At 33.2% G+C, this 18,537-nt stretch overlaps 1 protein-coding gene across 2 annotated transcripts in view; it reads right to left on the reverse strand.

Moving 5' to 3' along the window:
• Nucleotides 1–18,537, reverse strand: part of LOC118197433 (glutamate receptor ionotropic, kainate 2-like) — a 482,153-nt gene that overhangs the window by 75,108 nt on the left and 388,508 nt on the right. Inside the window, exons 1-3 of one of the 2 annotated variants that reach the window (XM_085810530.1) lie at nucleotides 12,510–12,625; nucleotides 9,740–9,991; nucleotides 4,094–4,293 (exon numbers count right to left, since the gene is read on the reverse strand). In XM_085810530.1, the coding sequence (XP_085666656.1) occupies nucleotides 4,094–4,293; nucleotides 9,740–9,968 (429 nt within the window). In that variant the 5' untranslated portion in view covers nucleotides 9,969–9,991; nucleotides 12,510–12,625. Of the gene's footprint in view, nucleotides 1–4,093; nucleotides 4,294–9,739; nucleotides 9,992–12,509; nucleotides 12,626–18,537 lie in introns of those variants that run through there. The other variant, XM_085810529.1, reaches the window with a different exon arrangement.

An 18,537-nucleotide genomic window follows, 5' to 3' on the forward strand; every position in this document is an offset into this window, starting at 1 on the left:
CTCAGCGAACCAGAGTTTAACTGCCATGACCTAGACATAAAATGGCCAAGGTCATATCTCACCAACTGGATGAAAAATATAGAGAACAAACAATAGCAAAATGATTTGTATAATGTTCTTCACGGCAGAAGAGTCAATGAATTTTGGTCATAAGCAAAATACGACAGGAAGGATACCAATTTCTTCCTAAATCAGTACTTGACTGTGCACTATCTATTCTCGAAGTATTTTTACAAAAGGAATTTCTCTCTCAAAGACAACGGCATTTGCGGAGAAAAAGAAGACCCGTTAAGAGCTGCACACTACAGCAAACTCTCAGAGACAGACTTTCAAGAAATATGCAGTAAAAACCAAGTAGATGAAGAGCAGATAATCGACATAACGACTCTTCTTCACTGTTACGGTACTACGGTATCCATAGACATCATTCAAACAGATCCTCTATCTTCAAAACTATGAGGCATTTCTAAGAGCGTATTTAATATAATATTTAGTATCACGATAGCTAATTCGTAAATGAATAATAGATGTAATAATGATTGCAAATGTTGCTGTGATAGGGAAAATTTGCGCAAGTAAAAGGCACATCAAATGAACAGTACTCCACTTACCTAATTCCAGTTTCGAAAGTCATATCTCATTTCCAGATTTGAAATTGTATAAACATAACGAATAGTAAGAAAGCAACAGTATGCATTGCAATAACATGTAACCCATCAATTAGTAAGTTTTGTATTAGAGGAATAGTATGGAGAAATGATACCTGTTTACTATTAGTGCATATTAGGCCCAACTATAGATGTAATAATGTAATACTATAGATGTAATACCTAATCTATAGATTTAATAATGTAATACCTATCTATCACTATCAGAAAAAATTTAGATTCACTTACAAATACAAACGAATTACAAAAATCTTGAGGCTTCCTAATTTGACCTTGATATTCATACCCCCCCCCCCGGATTCAGTTTACCGAGATCTTTTCCCTGTTTTCAACCATCAAATTTATATTCATTAAAATATTTCTGACAGTTATTCTTTTAGTTGACACGCTAAAATTCGTTGAGCTTTGACAGTTAATTTGAGTTACGGACTTTTAGGACCGCAAATATCTCTCATGGTCCGCCTTCCTTCGCACTGAATGGAACGCCTTGAAATCCCGACTTCGTGGTTTGCTTTCAAAAAAAAAAAAAAAAAAAAAAAAACTTGTGAAATTAAATTATGAATAGTAGACTTGTTTATATTCAGAAGTTAAATTGTCTGTTTCTTATATTGTCTACAATTCCGAAGAAAAATCTATGTTTCCTCATCTTAAAAATAATCGCAGAATTGTTTTGGACACATAACAAGAAAGTTGCTTTCCAACTTTAAACTCACCTTATACCACTTCAATTCCATCTTAAAGATATTTCAAAGAGAAATATGCTGGAATTATCTTTATATCCTACTTGTTATCAATGTGTTTTTTAATTAAATTTCATACTTCGTATCAGTATGTTTAAAACACTTTATTTATTTATTAGTTTCATTTATATGTATTCAGCATTTTTGATGGCACGAAGACACAGAAAATAATAAACAATATTTAATTTCGTAATAATTGGTGATATGTATCACTGAATGTTTGAATGTTTCCTACGGCCTAATACTTTGAATTATTATGTCCCTGTATCTCTCCAACCAGTACCCATTCTAGCAAAAGACCGCAAATAGGCATCATAAAAATGTTACTTTGAAAGACGGTAAATGTGTATTTGCATTAGAAGTAGGAGTACCTCCGTTTTGAATATCAAATGGGATTCTTTCCCGAGGGGACTGATGCAATTTTTTTCGTATTTTTTTTTATCCTTTTAAGAACTAGTATATGCATTTTCCCGTGTTTTTTTCTTTCCTTTTAGCGTAGACCTATGAACGCGTGTTTCTGAAATATAAACAAATGTTCGGTTCTGAAACCTCAATCTTCCATAGTACTATTTGATACGAACTGAACAGAAATTAAACACAACAGATAGCTAAAGGAAAGTGCGGCATGTGTCGGAAATATATTTCATACCTATTACCGCAATCAGTTAATGCTTCCATAGTTGAGGGCTATGTGTGTTCTTAGATAATGAAAGGAAAAGTGAAAACAGAAGTAAGCATGTATGCAGTTGTTAAATGCAAAAATACAGAAAAAAATACTAATACAATATAGATATATACAATATATAAAAATACTAATACAATATATAAAATACAATACAGAAAAAAAATACTACAATATGGAAGTTCTATACTTCAAATTTTGTATAATAAAACATTTCGATGAATTCATGCGCCACAAATTATGTTACAAAATATGTAGTTTAATTTAAGAACTAGAGAAATTAAAATGTTTTAACAGTGGAATTTATGTAGACTAATGAAATGTAATCAGTCTCTAATCCCGCTAAGACATGATTTAAACCTTTAAAAATTCTTAATCTTGACGCTTTTCATAATTTCAGAATGTTAAATTTTTATTTACGCTTTACGGCTTTTGCCAGGTAAAAAAGGCTTTACGGATTATGCCCTTGGATTGCCATTTAACTTTGACTAAACATGTGCTAACGAATAATGTGAAAGAAATAGTTGATACGATTTAATACAGAGATCATCACTTACGCTTATAAGAGAAATTCAGATCTTAACGAAGTCATATGTTGTGGAACCATGTAACTCATTCTTGAAATCACTGAATCATCAACAAAAGTTTAAAGTACAAATATTTACTTACACTAAATTGAGAAAGATTTGGAAGGAATTGGATTGAGAAAGAAAATCAACTTCACAAAGCGCGCGTTGAAGTAATGTAATACGCATGTTGAACCCAGAAAATTTTCTTCGGTGTCCCTTCCTTATGCTGCTATTGTTTGCTTAACCGTGCATTTAAATTTACAAATTTTACCTGTGTTTTATACAAATTTTCAGCTGTGTAAACAAGAAGAGCGACAAATTTTCCTTATCGGCGAGTTTCGGAACTATTTCTTTTTTTTTTAACTATGCGGTCATTAATCCACTTACCAAACTGTGTGGTGTTCCAGTCGATAAATCGTTCTACAGATGGCTCGGGGTAATGCCAGTTTTCTAAAGAAAAACACCCTGTATACATGGAGGGCACGGTTTTTAGAATGTACATACATTATTAAAGTAGTTATCGACGGTTAAACTGAGCTTGAGTTTAAAGATGTTATAACATTGGGAAATATTCTTCTAAATTCTTTGAAGGAATGCTATTGTGATTCATCCAGAAAAGCACCTAATAAAAATTTTTAGATCGAAGACTAAGAATCAGTTTAAATCTTTTGTTATTTTAATTAAATTATATTTCAATTCTAACTAAATTATGCAACTTCTTATAATCTAATTAAATTATCTCACTTATATGATTCTTTTAAAACACATTAAATAGTTCAATTTTTTCGGAATAAAATCAGTTTTAAATTATGCGCACTATATTATCAGTTCATATCTGTACACTAACCAACAGTTTAGTCTATAATCTTACGAAGATTAAAAAACGCTTTGGTAAATTGATCAGAAAATAGGTTTAGTTAAATAATCTTTAAAAACAGACATTCTTCTCCTTCAGTATTTATAATTAAGTTGTGTGGCATCCTTTTTACTCGCTTTTTGAATTTTGCAAGGAGATCCTATTATTTGCTGGCATGTGCAAGGTATTTTATTTCAAATATTGCAAATAAAGCAAAAAGGTGAAATAATTCTTGCTTAAATTATTTTCACTTTGCATATTAAAATAACAATATTTAATAATCAAAATGGATTTAATTAAGCAGAACTCTAAAACAATAAATAATAGATTTTAGCGAAGCTTTCTATTTCTTGCTCTCATGATTTTGGCTAGATTTTACAAATATTTTTTTGATCTAATAATTGAAAGCTGTTCTATACATTTAGGGTTAATGCTGTACCTTCTTTATTATGGGCGACATTATTTGCTTTATTATCTGAGTAAAAAAAAACAAACAATCGTCTGATTGTGAGTGCTGCTTTGAAAAGAAAAGTAATCATAATAAGCTAAAAATTTTTACATTAAAAATTAATACTTACATCATGGAATAATTGGTGTACTCGACTCAGTGGTAGATCTACAACAAAATTATTTTCTCTCGAGTTAGAGAGATCTTTCATGAGTTTCTTAAAGTCTTGGTCTGGCTTAATATGGCGTAGCATAACTTTCATGTGGTGCTGTTGAACTTCGGCTTCAGTTTTTGTAGGCAATTGTAAAATCTCCTGAAGGCGAATTAAGGCTATAATAATAAATATATAAATAAATAAAACTATATAGTGAAAAAAAAACTTTCAGCACAATTTTACAATGTTATTACTTCATATTTATTCCAAATTACATATGTATTTTATTTTGTCATTTAGAAATAACTTTCAACTCCCTTTAATTTGAATTTCCTAATGTGTTATAAAAAAAGTATAAAGGATGCATATTACATTAATTATGGCTGAGTAAATTATGAAACTTTATCAGAATTAAATCTGGTCTCCACTCTATTCAAAGCTTCAACACGTCTGTACCCCTACCCACCTCTATCCATGTCTTTATATTTTCCACATGCTTGAACTGTTCAAGCATCCGGGTACTTTGACCTGACGCGACTTTTGGCTTCGACACTTTGTGATGTGCCTTGAATGCTCTCTGGGGAGGTAAGATAAGAAATTTTCCCTTAAATTTTGGGCCTTTTGGGGAAAAAAGAGGCTCCGGTTATAAAGTCTGGAGAATAAGATTGCAAGAGACACACACCTAGTTTTTATTTATGCCCAAAACTGTTGCAACTTAAAAAAATGTAGCTTTTTCTATTTAAAGTATAAAGAAATTGTAGAGACGTTAGGTTATTTCAAAGCAAGAGAGATGAAAAATGAGCAACGCCTTCGTCAGAAATCGAACCACGGACTTCTGGAATACGCGCCGAGCGTGCTGACCGCTATACTAAGAAGACATGCTAAGAAGGCTGGAGAAATACCTTATATACTTTCCCTTTTAAAGGGCGACTGGAGTTGTTTAGGGGACAAAATCGCCAAATCCTGGGTGTGAAGTATAATTATTCGCCACCCTCTTTAGTTCGGGCGCCAGTGGAAAGACATTAGGTTATTTCGAAGCAGGAGAGATGAAAAATGAGCAACGCCTTCGCCAGATATCGAAAAACGTACCTCTCGAATACGCGCCGAGGGTGCTGACCACTACACTACGAAGGCATGCTAAGAAAGTGGGAAAAATAAACTTATAAAATAAACTTCCATTCCTGAAGATAGGAGATCTTTTAGGGGAAAATATCATTTCTCAAACATCTTAGAATATCACAACAAATGCCTTAGACTGTAGAAAAAATTATTTGATGAACATTCCCCTTTCCTTTGAAAAACTTATCAACATAGTTCCTCTTATATCCCTAGTTTTCTTCTTTTTTATGCTTCCGAAAATGTCGGAGTACTTCATTTTAAGTTCGTTGTTTCATCTTAGCGTTGTAGCTATGAGTCCAATATATTAGTATGACTTGAAACATATTGACTTCGTTAGAAGATATTCAAGCCGAGTAACAGAGAGCAATAGAAACATTTCGGTTAAAACTTCCAGGCGGACATTCATGTTACACTACATGTAAACATTAGAATCGCAGCATAAAATACTGTATATATGAGGCGCTTTCAAAATTTGGTTAGTTTTAAAATCAAAAATGTATCTTAAAACTTTATAATCAGTTTATTTAATACATTAAGTGTAACTAAGAAATTTAAATCATTTAAGTACAGATAATAAATAATACCTTACTTAATAGCATTATTGTCTGAAAATTAAGGTCACAATTTCAAGGGTTTTTTCGCAGCACAATTAAGTTACAATACTTTTCAAGTTAAAAGGTCTAATACGTCTTAATATATTTATACTTCAAAGTTGCAATCCTTTTGAAGAGCTTGTCATTTCAAACTTAATATTAAGAAAACATTATTTCAAATTATACCAGTGCAACTTAAGACTGAATTATATGAACTATAAGTGTCTGATTATTATGCGTCATTTTTTTTTTTTTTTTTAATTTTGCTTGCTCAATATTTTAGTTTATATGTATTTTGTTAAAATTCTCTTTACAAATGAATCTTCAAAATCAAGTAGATTTTCTCACTGATTTCTGAATATTCTTCCATTTTCTTTCTTAAATATAATCGCCATAACAATCGTAAGGTTTGGTTTTGTTTGTTTCGTTACGGCAAAGCTCTCAAGGGTTATATGCCCAAGGGAAGCGATCGAGGGCTATCTGCCTAAGGGAAGGGATCGAGCGCTATGTGCCTCAGGGAAGGAATGCCTTCATGGAGGGCTTTCTAAGAGAAATTGGCTCCTATATACGTTACGCATGGGTAAAACCACGAAAACGCCTATGCAAGCTCGGTAATAATAGTAAAATATTTAAATTAGTTAAAGGACAATTAGAATTATTTAGTACGTACTTATATGTAGTTCGAATGTGTTCATGCAGTATAATTCTTATACGGTGACAGTTTGAATTTTCTACATCTTAAGGTCACGGGACGTCAGTGCAAATACTCATGCATAAGTGGAGTCAGACAAGTAGGTATATCAATTCTAACTTACTAAAGTGAACTGGCAGAATCGCAGTACCAACGCAAAACATTCAGCAGAATCAATTGGTTCAATTTGGATTAATCTTAGATACCATCATCCGACAATATCATGAAATGCTTTAAGTATGTTATTCCAATTTTCCACATTTTATTTGTGCGAATACCTATTTGCGGCTTTGAACAACAAACAAACCAAAATAAAAAATCCAGATTTGTAAATCTGGATTATAAAATTAAATTAGCATTATAATTTTTACGCAAAAATATAAATAATATTATCAAAGAACGCCAATCTCAAACTTCAAATTTCGCATTAAATGCAGTAATTTGTAATTTATCAATAAATAAACACTTTGTTTACTTTGTAATGCAATTTTATTTCACATTTTATTGAAAATCAACATCGTATTCCCTTCTTACAAAATATATTATAGATACATCAATCAGTTAACAAAATGGTATCGTCTTAAATTTATCTTATTATTAGTGTTCGGCCAAATTTTTAAATAAAAAAAAGTGTACCGTGACGAATAAAATGTTGATAATCACTGCTTTGAATGTATTTTAATTCTAATATATTTAACTCTAAATATACTGTAAATTATACAACACTATACACTATGATGATATAATGGAATTTTTGCAATTATTACACGGCATTTTGACAACGAATTCAGCAATGGAATATCGGAATTGGTTTGGAAAACTCAGCAGTGTCTGAAATCTATAAAGCTGTTTAATTCTGAATTGTTATATTAAGAATCGAATTATAGCTTGCATATTCAGAGTCGAAAATTTAATGGACTGAAGTATTTGCATGCAGATATTAGAACGAAAATTATATGAAGTGAGTGTAAAGCCGCGAGGCTTTACATTATCTCCATTTCTTTGGATACGCTTGCCTCCCATCATTTCTTTCAGCCTTCAAAACACTGGAGTTGACATATGGTAAATAAAGTAGATATATGAGAATTTCTTATTTCATATCCTGGATTATTATGATCATCTGTCTTTTAGACTTGATTGCAAAGCGAAGTATATTGAAGATGCAACTTAAATTAGACAAACTTGTCACTGTTACTCGCTTTTCCCCGTGATGCTCAGAAATTATTCCATTTACACACCAGAAGACATTAAACTGACCTTTGCTGCCAATAAAGTTGAGGTCCACTACAGAAATCTCTCAACTTCCTATACCAATCGCACACTTATTACAAGGAGATATATGAATCACCGTACCAAGCTTTTATCTTGTGATGAATTGAACTTCACTTCTCAAAGACTGCATCACGGTTTGATCTCTCACTCTGCTTCATTCTTCAGGGATGTAGCATCATATTGCCATCTTTTGGTCATTTTTGGAACTACAATATAGATATGAAAGCTACTCATGATGGTCATCGAAATCAACATTTCCGGGAATTTTCGCTTTCGGGATATCTGATTGGTGAGCTAAACTGAACAAACTGAACAAAGATCTCCAGGGAAAAGAAAAAAATTCTTTTTCCAATTAACTGGGACTGTAACTGCTTTTCAGATAAAATTTTTGGATAAATCAGATGAAAAAAAAATTAACGCATTTTCAGAATTTGTCAAGCCATATTAATAACCACAAGGTAATTGAAACAGAGAAATACTCAGAAAACCTAAATGTTCTGAAAAATAATTTTGTCAGTCCGCTTCTCTGATTTCCATAAAGTTCAACCAATATTATTATTCATCTCAAATCCATTTGCCGAAATTAATATTTCACATGTATCACATAAGATTTAAAGGTTGGGCACCACTGCCCTACAGACCAGCTGTTTATGCCTTTTATGATTTTATTTGCTTGGCTGTAGATAAATTTAGTCCTGTTCCCCTTCTGGTATCAGAATATTTTCTATAGATTCGATTCTATAGATGTTTGACCATAAGCCATAAACGTAATTATGAGTAAGCGTGATAATGTAAGAAACATAAAAGTAAATATAAGAATAATATAAATTACAAATCGGTCTAAGTTGGCAATCTGAAAATTAATGATCCAAAAATGGTCCTTCCTTCAAAAGTAACCTAATTTATTATTTGTGATTTTGAAAAACGATATGTAAATATTAAAGCGGAGTTTAGTAATACGATAATTTAATGTAAAATGATGTACTCATTGAGAGAAACAAAATGCATTAACTTATGATTTACTGTTACAGGAAAAAGAATGAACGGAACATTTCTGGAAAACATGATTCGAACTCAAAAACTAACGGTCTGTTTAGATTATATCCTATAGGAAAATAAATGTGTATCGATCAGGCAGCTATAATTCTGTTACCTTTACGAATAAAATTAAAGTTTATTTTATAACTTAGAGAATTAGAGGCCCATTATGGGTATTTTACCCTAAAGTTGTTTTGATTTCCCAAGAAATTTGTTTAAAGTCGTTCTATTTACGACTACATTCTGCATTTCCTCTTGGGGGGTGTCCAAGTTTTACCTTGGTATATAAGTGCCGATTTCATTTCTTATTTTTAAAGAGAGTTTAAAAAAATATTGTTATGGTTTTGTGTTGCAGTTCAAAGTGTCTACATTTATCCTGAATATAGTACAGCGTTTCTGTGTGTAACAGAAATTCTTAAGCGTTGCATATTTCACCAAACTACTTAATTTTGGGGAAGTGATTAAGAACTAAGATTCAGAACTCTGAGTGATTCAGAAGAAATTTCTTTATAAAAGCTTATGAAATTCCAATTGAAAATTACTTGTTTATAGTCGCAAGCGACAGATGCTCTCAAAAGTAAATAGTGTTCGAGGTACAAAATATGGTCAGTTTGCCTAAATTTCAGATTTTAGATCAGCTCATGAAAGATCTACCATGTGCTAATATGCAGATTATAGATATTTTGAAAATTTAACTTTTGATTTCTAAACGAAATAATCATTCAGGGTTTAATTGCAGACTAAAGCCAATTTTATTCTCTTAAAATATGCATATATTACATTGAGCATGCACGATTTTGCAAGGCTTATTAAAGGAAAAACATTGAAAATGCAAATATAAAGTTTAAAGCACTTAAACTTCTCTGAGTTTTGTTACAGTTTTATTGACAGTTAAAACTTTAGTCTTACCTTCGTTATCCTCAAATATGAGCGTGAAAGTCTTCCAGTTCTGATGTACCAAAGATTCTGTGAGGGCACCTGCTAAGATTCGACTCTCAGGGAAGAGGTTTATGGTATACCTTCGAGCCTGTGTCCTGAGGGCCCAGTGTGTCAGCAAGAGGGGCATTTCGAAGGCGTCGCAAGTGGACTGCAACACCCCCATATTGGACGGAGATTTCGGACCCACGATGGCGACCATGCCTTCCCCCAGAAAGCTGCATGCTGAAACACGAATTATTATTATTATTATTACTATACGTATATGCAAACATAATGACAAAATTAAGCACCATGTTAAAAGAAATAACTGTGTCAAAGCGTATGCAAAAAAGATGGAAAATATATCAGTCGATATTAAACAGATATTCAATTAACAACGCAAAATATTAGCGACCTTTACTTCCTTTCACATAGTGAAGAAAGTTTCAGATAATGATCGTTCTCATTTTACGAATGTCAAACAGCCAAAGAAATCTGTCTATAGAAATGCGATTTGAGGTTAAGAAAGAACTAATAAAAGTAATTTTATGTGATATGATTGTAACAGTGATTAACAGATGGCGGTCATATTCCAAATGGCGTCAATAAAGGACGATTCAAAAACACATTGTAGTTAATAAGGGTGATCACTCCTTACTTTACAAAATAAATAAATAAACAATACCAATAATATATAATATACAACGAAAACCTGAAAGTTTTCAGATTTTAAATTTCGTCCCAAGGAGCGTTTTCTTAACATTGCGTATGTTACCTTTATTTATTAAACTGAAACATAAAATTCAGTTCAAGAGCAATATCGCAAAGTAATTTTAAACTGAGCAATCTTTAGAATTTCCAATACACAGTCTCACGCGCTGGAGATAAAAATGTTTTTCCTATACAACGTTACCATTGCTCGCTTTGAAATCCTTGTGTTTGTTAATCAAAAATTTGTTTAATTAGTTTCTTAATCAAAATTTACAAAATATAAAATCGATAATAAAACAATATTCAAATGTGTGCTTCCAGATGCCCGTATTCGCAGAAGGATTACGCCATTCAAAATTAGATGCTCTAGGTACCGTTGTTTTATCATAGTTCGAGAAACATGCATACATTTATGCAGATTCTTCATTATTTAATTTCTTCAAATATAATACAGTGCGATAATATTTGGTAGCAACAGTTTGAAAAGTGAAACGGACATTCAGAGTGACTCGACGCAAATTTATGCCACATCTTGTAAATCTGGTCTGAGACATGTGGGCCTAACTACTAAAGCAGCTAATGAACTTTTGCAGTTGACGATGGTGGTTCGGTAAAACCATCGAAACTAGTCCTGTGAAATTTTGAAAATATAACGCTGATTTTTGTTGTTTGACGTCTGAATTAGTATTTGTTCGGCGTGTTACTGTGTCTTAATTACTAAAGCAGCATTGAAGTTTGGCATCAAAGAACACGAATCTTACTGTATCCGAAAAGACGAAATTGACAAGTCTTCAATAGCTATTCATAGTTGTATATTTATTCACAGTTTTGACTTTCGGGTCTGCAAAAATTATCCCAAAATATTTTTTCACGGGTGAACTGGATTTTCTTGAAGCTTTTCACGTTCTTGTTTAGTTAATGGCTTTAATTCCAATCCAGTCTTTCCTAATACTTATAAAATTCTATTATATTAATTTTTTCAATTTTCAATACTATTTAAGCTGACAGATGGCGCTACCTTCTCGTTCGCTTTACTCCTTTTGGGTATGAATACAACCTGGGTTTTCTTTCGTTGCAGGATTCTGTACTTCTGATGAATAGGAACCTGTACTTGTTTGCTCTCGATATCGATAGCGTCTTGACTAAAATCTATGCGACACATAAGGTTGTTGCGCTACGAATCTCACGAAAAAAACTCTCACGCAGAAACAGAAAACATGCCCCTGTATATTTTAAAGTGTCATATCATATCAGTACCTGTATATTTATATATAAGTGAACCTATATATTTTAAAATTGAGTATACTACAACAGACTTAAGAAACATTTATATCTAGTAATAATAAGAGAGATCATTCTAAAACCAGAATGGCAAAAACATCTAGGTGTTTATCTATTGGTAAGAACACATAAAAACGTAAAGAAAAACCTTTCTCACTCGGTATCAAAATCATTGCTTGCCCGGTGGTAGTGGTTCATCAAGTTGTTAGTTATACTGTGATTAAAAGATAAAATTGAACGTAAATTATTAATCTTTAAATATTATGCATGTCAGATTTTAATAGCTTTATTTCCCGAGTTTTATCTTTTAATCAGAAAATTTGACTAATTATTAATTATGCGAAAGTTAAATTCAGTTGTATAAAATGTTAAGTGTTTTAAAATTTAAAAATGGAATACTTATACTTTATAACAGCAAGAACCATATTTACTTGCATATTCCATCTCTCGGTTATTTTCCGCTCTAGCCTTTTAACGCCAGGCTCAGAAAATTTTGAAAAAATTCGCGTAAATTTTTCTATTCTCAGTGAGTTTATAACGTTGCGCGCCTACAACTTGCACGCAACCAAGGGTGACTGTGAAAGCTTGTATAAACCACAGAGTCTTGTAAAGGGTTTAAGTCCCTTTTTATTCAACGTAATGAATTACAATTGCGTTCTCTTGACGCTTACAAGCGGTGCCAACTCGGCAGTCAAAATAAAAATAAGAACCTGAAAAGAAAGTAAAGACAATATTCTAACTACGAGGCTCTCTCAAATAACTAACTCACCGCGTTTTACAATACGGCTGCTAATTCAGCAGACTTGAAGCTCACTGGAACAATTGCAACTACTTCCCGCCAAGCACATAGGCCGCAACGCGGGGTTCTTCTATTCTCGATTTCTACCTCCGCGCTCGCTAAGTAAGAATAACTCTCTCACCGAACTAGTTTCCTTCTACTTAAATCATACTACTTCCGCTGATAATTTGAATGCTTGCGCGTTCTACTCAAATTTACATATTCTGGCATTGGCAGTTCCAGGGGAAAGTAAGGCTTGACAGGAAAGATAGTTTAAACTTAAAATAAATGTTAGTTAAAATAAATATAAACCCTACAAGTTTAAAAAACGACCTCCCTTAAATTTTTGACGGATTCGGGAAATAGTGATTGTTTTCGTTTTATTAACAGAAACAAACCCACGCTAATTACCTACAAACGTCATGCCTAACCTTCCCCTTTTAACTTTTGAGCTTTATACCAGTCTGACACAAGAACCGACCGGTCACAGCCAAGCCCACATAAACTGACATTCAATCAACTATTTGGCTGAGTCAATATATAATCGCTGAGTCAATATTCAATCGAACGTCAAAACTGCATATTCGGCTTCTCTAACTATTAAGATGACCAGCGGTCTAAGGACTAACAGGGACAACAATAAGAATTTGCAAGATTCAAGTTAGAGGGAGGTAGAAAGGAAGATTTATTATTATATATATTGCAATGTTAATATTACTATGTATTCTTACTGGAATGTAGGTTACTTTTAAAGAACAATGTTATGACAGTTACCGGTAGTTTGTTTATCCATGGTTATTTTTTAATTGTTATGTTCTTAACGTAAAAGCGTCTTGTACATATTAAGCTATTCTTCACTGGATTTTCGAATGATAAAATTAGTAAAATAGTAAGAGAAAGGGGAGGAAGAACGGCATTAACGTATTTTTATTTTCTTCGAAAGTAAGTAAAATAGGAAAAAAATCATTAGATAATAATAATCCACATAAAAACACTTTTATACGTCGAAACAATTTATTTTGTCTTCACTAAATTAACACATTGAGAAAGGAAAGTGAATCTCAAACCAAATTTTTCGCGTATTTTGAGTGTTCACTGACATGTCCTTTAAAAACTGTTCGGAGTTAAAAATATCGATTGTAATTTTTATTTTTGTCTTTTTGCTATAGGCTTAAGAAGTACTAGATATATTCGGTCGCGAGTTGCAATGATAGTTTAATTCTGTACTAGGTATATTCGGCCGCGAGTTGCAATGATAGTATAATTCTCTACTAGGTATATTCGGCCGCGAGTTGCAATGATAGTTTAATTCCGTACTAGGTATATTCGGCCGCGAGTTGCAATGATAGTATAATTCTATACTAGGTATATTCCGCCGCGAGTTGCAATGATAGTTTAATTCTGTACTAGGTATATTCGACCGCGAGTTGCAATGATAGTTTAATTCTATACTAGGTATATTCGGGCGCGAGTTGCAATGATAGTTTAATTCTGTACTAGGTATATTCGGCGCGAGTTGCAATGATAGTATAATTCTATACTAGGTATATTCCGCCGCGAGTTTCAATGATAGTTTAATTCTGTACTATGTATATTCGGCCGCGAGTTGCAATGATACTTTAATTCTATACTAGATATATTCGGCCGCGAGTTGCAATGATAATGTGGTTGACTCATTGACTGCCAACTTCTTGCGTTATTCCCCAGACAGACACTAAAGATCGATACGATCATGTAAGTTCTCTTGCATCAAGATGAGTTTTATCTAACGCTCATTTCCAAGGTGAAGGAAGTCAATGGTTTCCTGTCATATAGAGCGGCCGAGCGGTAAAGTCGCTGAACACTGGTAGTTCGGTCCGAGGTTCGAATCCTGCGAACGGGCTGGCTGCATGGGTGTTTTCGTGGTTTTCCCCATGTGTAACGTGTATACGATCCAGTTTCCCTTAGAAAGTCCTCCACGAAGACATCCCACCCCTTAGGCAGATAGCCCTAGTGTGCTTTGCCGTAATTAAATACACCACACCACACCTGTCATATAGCTTTTAAGGTATGCTAATTTACATTAATATTACACAGTGATTTAACAAAACTCCAGTTGAGTTGACTTTTCTACTGTTAGAAGATCTCCATTTTGCCCCATCATTTTCCCCATTTTTAGGAAAATCAGGGCTTTAAAACGGATTCCTTGAAATTCAATCTTTAAGGGAACAGCTCTTCGTCTTTTAGTGAACGAACGATCTGTTCCCTTAAAAGGTTCTGAAATCCTTGATTGGTCTTCCCAGCATTTATACATGTGAATAACAGATTTCAATTTCATAATTTTGCTCGTTCATTTGCGCTGTTTCTTATTTATTATTTATCTTACTGCTGCTTATTCATTTGCGCTGTTTCTTATTTATTATTTATCTTACTGCTGCTTATTCATTTGCGCTGTTTCTTATTTATTATTTAACTTACTGTTGCTTATTTATCTGCGCTGTTTCTTATTTATTATTTATCTTACTGTTGCTTATTTATTTGCGTAGCAGATGAAACATGTAAACATTTTATGCTCTAAAAATAATTAATTTAAAATAAAGTTGATTACACGTAGGAATTTTAATTCCACCCAATTGCGAAACATCATATGTAAATCACGTAGCTGCAATACTGTTAAGATATAAAATTAATCCACCATGTGTACTTATGATAAATTTATCTACACATCCAGCTTCCTGTTTAAAGGTCTCGGGTTCTACTTTCGGCTGAGCAGCGGCTGGGGTTTAAGAATTTTCTAATATTATTTACAAAAATTATGTTTTCTACTCTGGCCCACCAGCGGCCTAACGGTAAAATCGCTGTACACTTGTAGTTCTGACCTGGGTTCGATTCCTGGGAAGGGGTAGCTGCATGGGCGTTTTCGTGGTTTTCTCCATGTGTAACATACTCTTACGAAATGTACAGGAACGGTAATATAGTTTCCCCGCAAAGCAGTTTTAGGGTTGCCATAAAATGGTAAGGGAAGGCAGGGTTGGCACAGTCGCCCATTTGGCGACAAAACTGGCGATATGCCATGGACGGATGGAGAACCTTCTGAATCGAATTCTTACCGGTTTAGCCCAGAATGTTCTCGAACACAACCCGAAAGCTATATAAATCCTGCTGGTCCCCAGTCAGTTAGTGTGTGTACCTCGTCTAGCGAGCTGATAGTCATTGAGCGAGTGTCTGGAAGTCTAGTGCCGAGTTAGTCGTCGAGTGCATCGAGAGAGTCTTTTAGTGCATTGCGAACTAGTGCATCGTCGAGTTTTGTCTTAGACTGTGGTGAGTCGAGTGCTATAATCTTGTGTATCTTTGAGTGCATCGCGTGGAGAGTCTCCAAAGTACGTGGAGTTCCGAGAACGAAAAAGCAGAGTTGGGAGCTGTACTCGAGTGCTTTGCAGTGAAGTTGTCTCCACCGTTATTGCCTGACAGTGTCGCTGAACGTGTCAGCGTGTTTATAACAGTTCGACGACTGTAAAAGTGATTTTGAAGCTATCTGATTAATATTGGTAAATAAAGTGTGTTTCGATACTTCATCAAGTGTCTTCGTTAGTCACTCCAAATCCTTACGAACCCCGTACGAACGTGAAGGAAGAAAATAAGGTAACACCTGGTGTCAGAAGAAAAGAAAACCGTAACAATACTATATACGAGTCAGTTACCCGCATAAGTCTTCCAGGAAGGCATCCCTTTCCTTAGGCAGATAGCCCTAGTGTGCTTTAATATAATCTAAGAAACCAAACCATATCTAGTTTAGTCCAAACTGAAATGTAGTAGAAACTGGTCCCTGATCTAATCGAGTGGGTCTTGCCTCCTTCCCACATTTCCTTTTAAGCAGAATGATGTAATTTATTTAAGGCATCTCGCATTTCTTTTATATGTTCTAAAGACGTAGTCAAGCTAGTAATACGAAAATTACTTTTTCAATTCCTGGTGAAACCACGATAATTTTTTATATGTATTCATTAGTCATTTATAGGAGTATTTGCTATACACTTGCAATTGGTTTGTTATAAAGCTTGGTATTAATGTTTTTAAAATTTGTTTTAAAGAGCCTAAAGAATAGCTCATCTAGATAATCACTAAACACAATATATACATTAGGTCTCAGCAAAGTACAACGCCTCAAAACAGAAAAATAAAGAAAAGAAAAAAAGAAAAAAAAAAATCTGAAATGTTTCAGATTTTAAATTAAGTCCAAAGGGGCGTTTTCTTAACGTTTTGTGTGTTACCTTTATTTATTAAATATAATTTTCTTTGCATTTAAACCATAAAATTTAGTTCAATAGCAACGTCACAAAATAATTTTAAAATGAGCCTATCTTTAGAATTTCCGATACACAGTTCGACGCGCTGGAGATGAAAAAGTTATTTCCCTTGTAGAGTGCTATTATTGCTCGCTTTTAAATCGTTGAATTTGTTACTAAAAACATCGTTAAAGTTTTACAAAATATGAGATCGATAATAAAACAAATTCTAAATTTCAAATTTGCGATTTCAGATGCCCATATTCGTAGTAGGATTACGTCGTTCAAAATTCGATGGCTCTAGATACCGTTGTTTTATCGCAATGCGAGAAATATACATATTTTTATGCAGATTTTTCATTATTTAATTTCTTCAAATATTATGCAGAACTCTAACATTTGGTGGCAACAGTTGGAAAAGGGAAACGACATTTATAGTGACAAAACGAAAGCAATAGTCGTGACATAAATGCCTTTGGACTAAAAATACATGTTCGTCAAATATACTCTTTCATTGTCAAGAATATTTATTGCTTACAGTAAACGGTAAGAGATGAAAACCACAAAGAAAAATGTAACTCGTAAGACAAAAAAGTTATATAAATGATTTCATCGAATGCTGAGAAAGAAATGCGCGATACTATTTTAGAGTCAAAAGGCATGTGGCCACAATTAGATCTGGTGGAACCATTTGCAGGATTCAGATGATAAATAGACGTCAGTTTCCCTTCTCTTTAAGAGCAAAAGAAACAAGCCATCCCGTGCTTTTCTTTGACAATTCGAAAGAAAGGACCAGAATAAAACTTTGCTTCTGTGCCAAAATTTTCTGCACTTTTGAAGAACTTTCTTTAGTAGCGATTGCTTTGCATTTCATTGAAGGTTGTTTCACAGCCTCTTTCTCGTTACGTAACTGATGAGTATAAACGATTCTGTTTATTTCTGTATATGAAGATTAGTGTTTAATACTTCTCTGCATAATGGAAACTGAATTTCAATTAGCATAGATTCGCATTCAGTTGAGATTAGTAATGTATTTAAAAACGAAGCATTAAAAAAAAATTCAGATTGTATAATTATGCAGAAAAGAGCTTTTTTTTTACTTTTGTGCGTTACCTTTTTTTTTTTTATTAAATATCATGTTCTTCGGACTTAACCATAAAATTCAATTCAAGAGCAATATCGCAAACTAATTTAAAAAGAGCATATCTTTAGTATTTCCGATACGCAGTCTCTTGCGTGGAGATATTTTTTTTTTTTTTTTCGTGCAATGATGCCATTGCTCGCTTTGAAATCTTTGAGTTTCTTAATCAAAAACTCATGATGTGAAATAGATAATAAAACAAATTCAAAATTTGGGCTTCCGGAAGCCTATATTCAGGAGGAGACGTACGTTATTCAAACTTTGATGGCTCTAGGTACCGTTATTTTACAATAATACAAGAAACATACATACATTTATGTAGATTCTTTGTTATTTAATTTCTTTAAATGTAATACAAGGCGATTATATTTGGTGGAAACAATTTGAAAAGTGAAACGCCACAAAATGCCAAAACGAAATTAATAAATAGCCCTTCTGGGCTAACGTCCTTTGGGCTAAAAAAAGAGGCTGTCATACGATTTATGAAAGGAAACTGAAAAAATATGAAAGTCGTTTTAATAGTGCAACTAGTAAGAATCTGTCTGTTCCATTGACATGCTTTGAGTTCAGGATGCATTAAATACATGCACAAGTAGTTCCCTCCCCTTCTTTG

This window comes from Stegodyphus dumicola, chromosome 2 (genome assembly GCF_044657685.1).
Source record: "Stegodyphus dumicola isolate Sdum_Otavi_A_Nest chromosome 2, ASM4465768v1".
Taxonomy (NCBI): Eukaryota; Metazoa; Arthropoda; class Arachnida; order Araneae; family Eresidae; genus Stegodyphus; species Stegodyphus dumicola.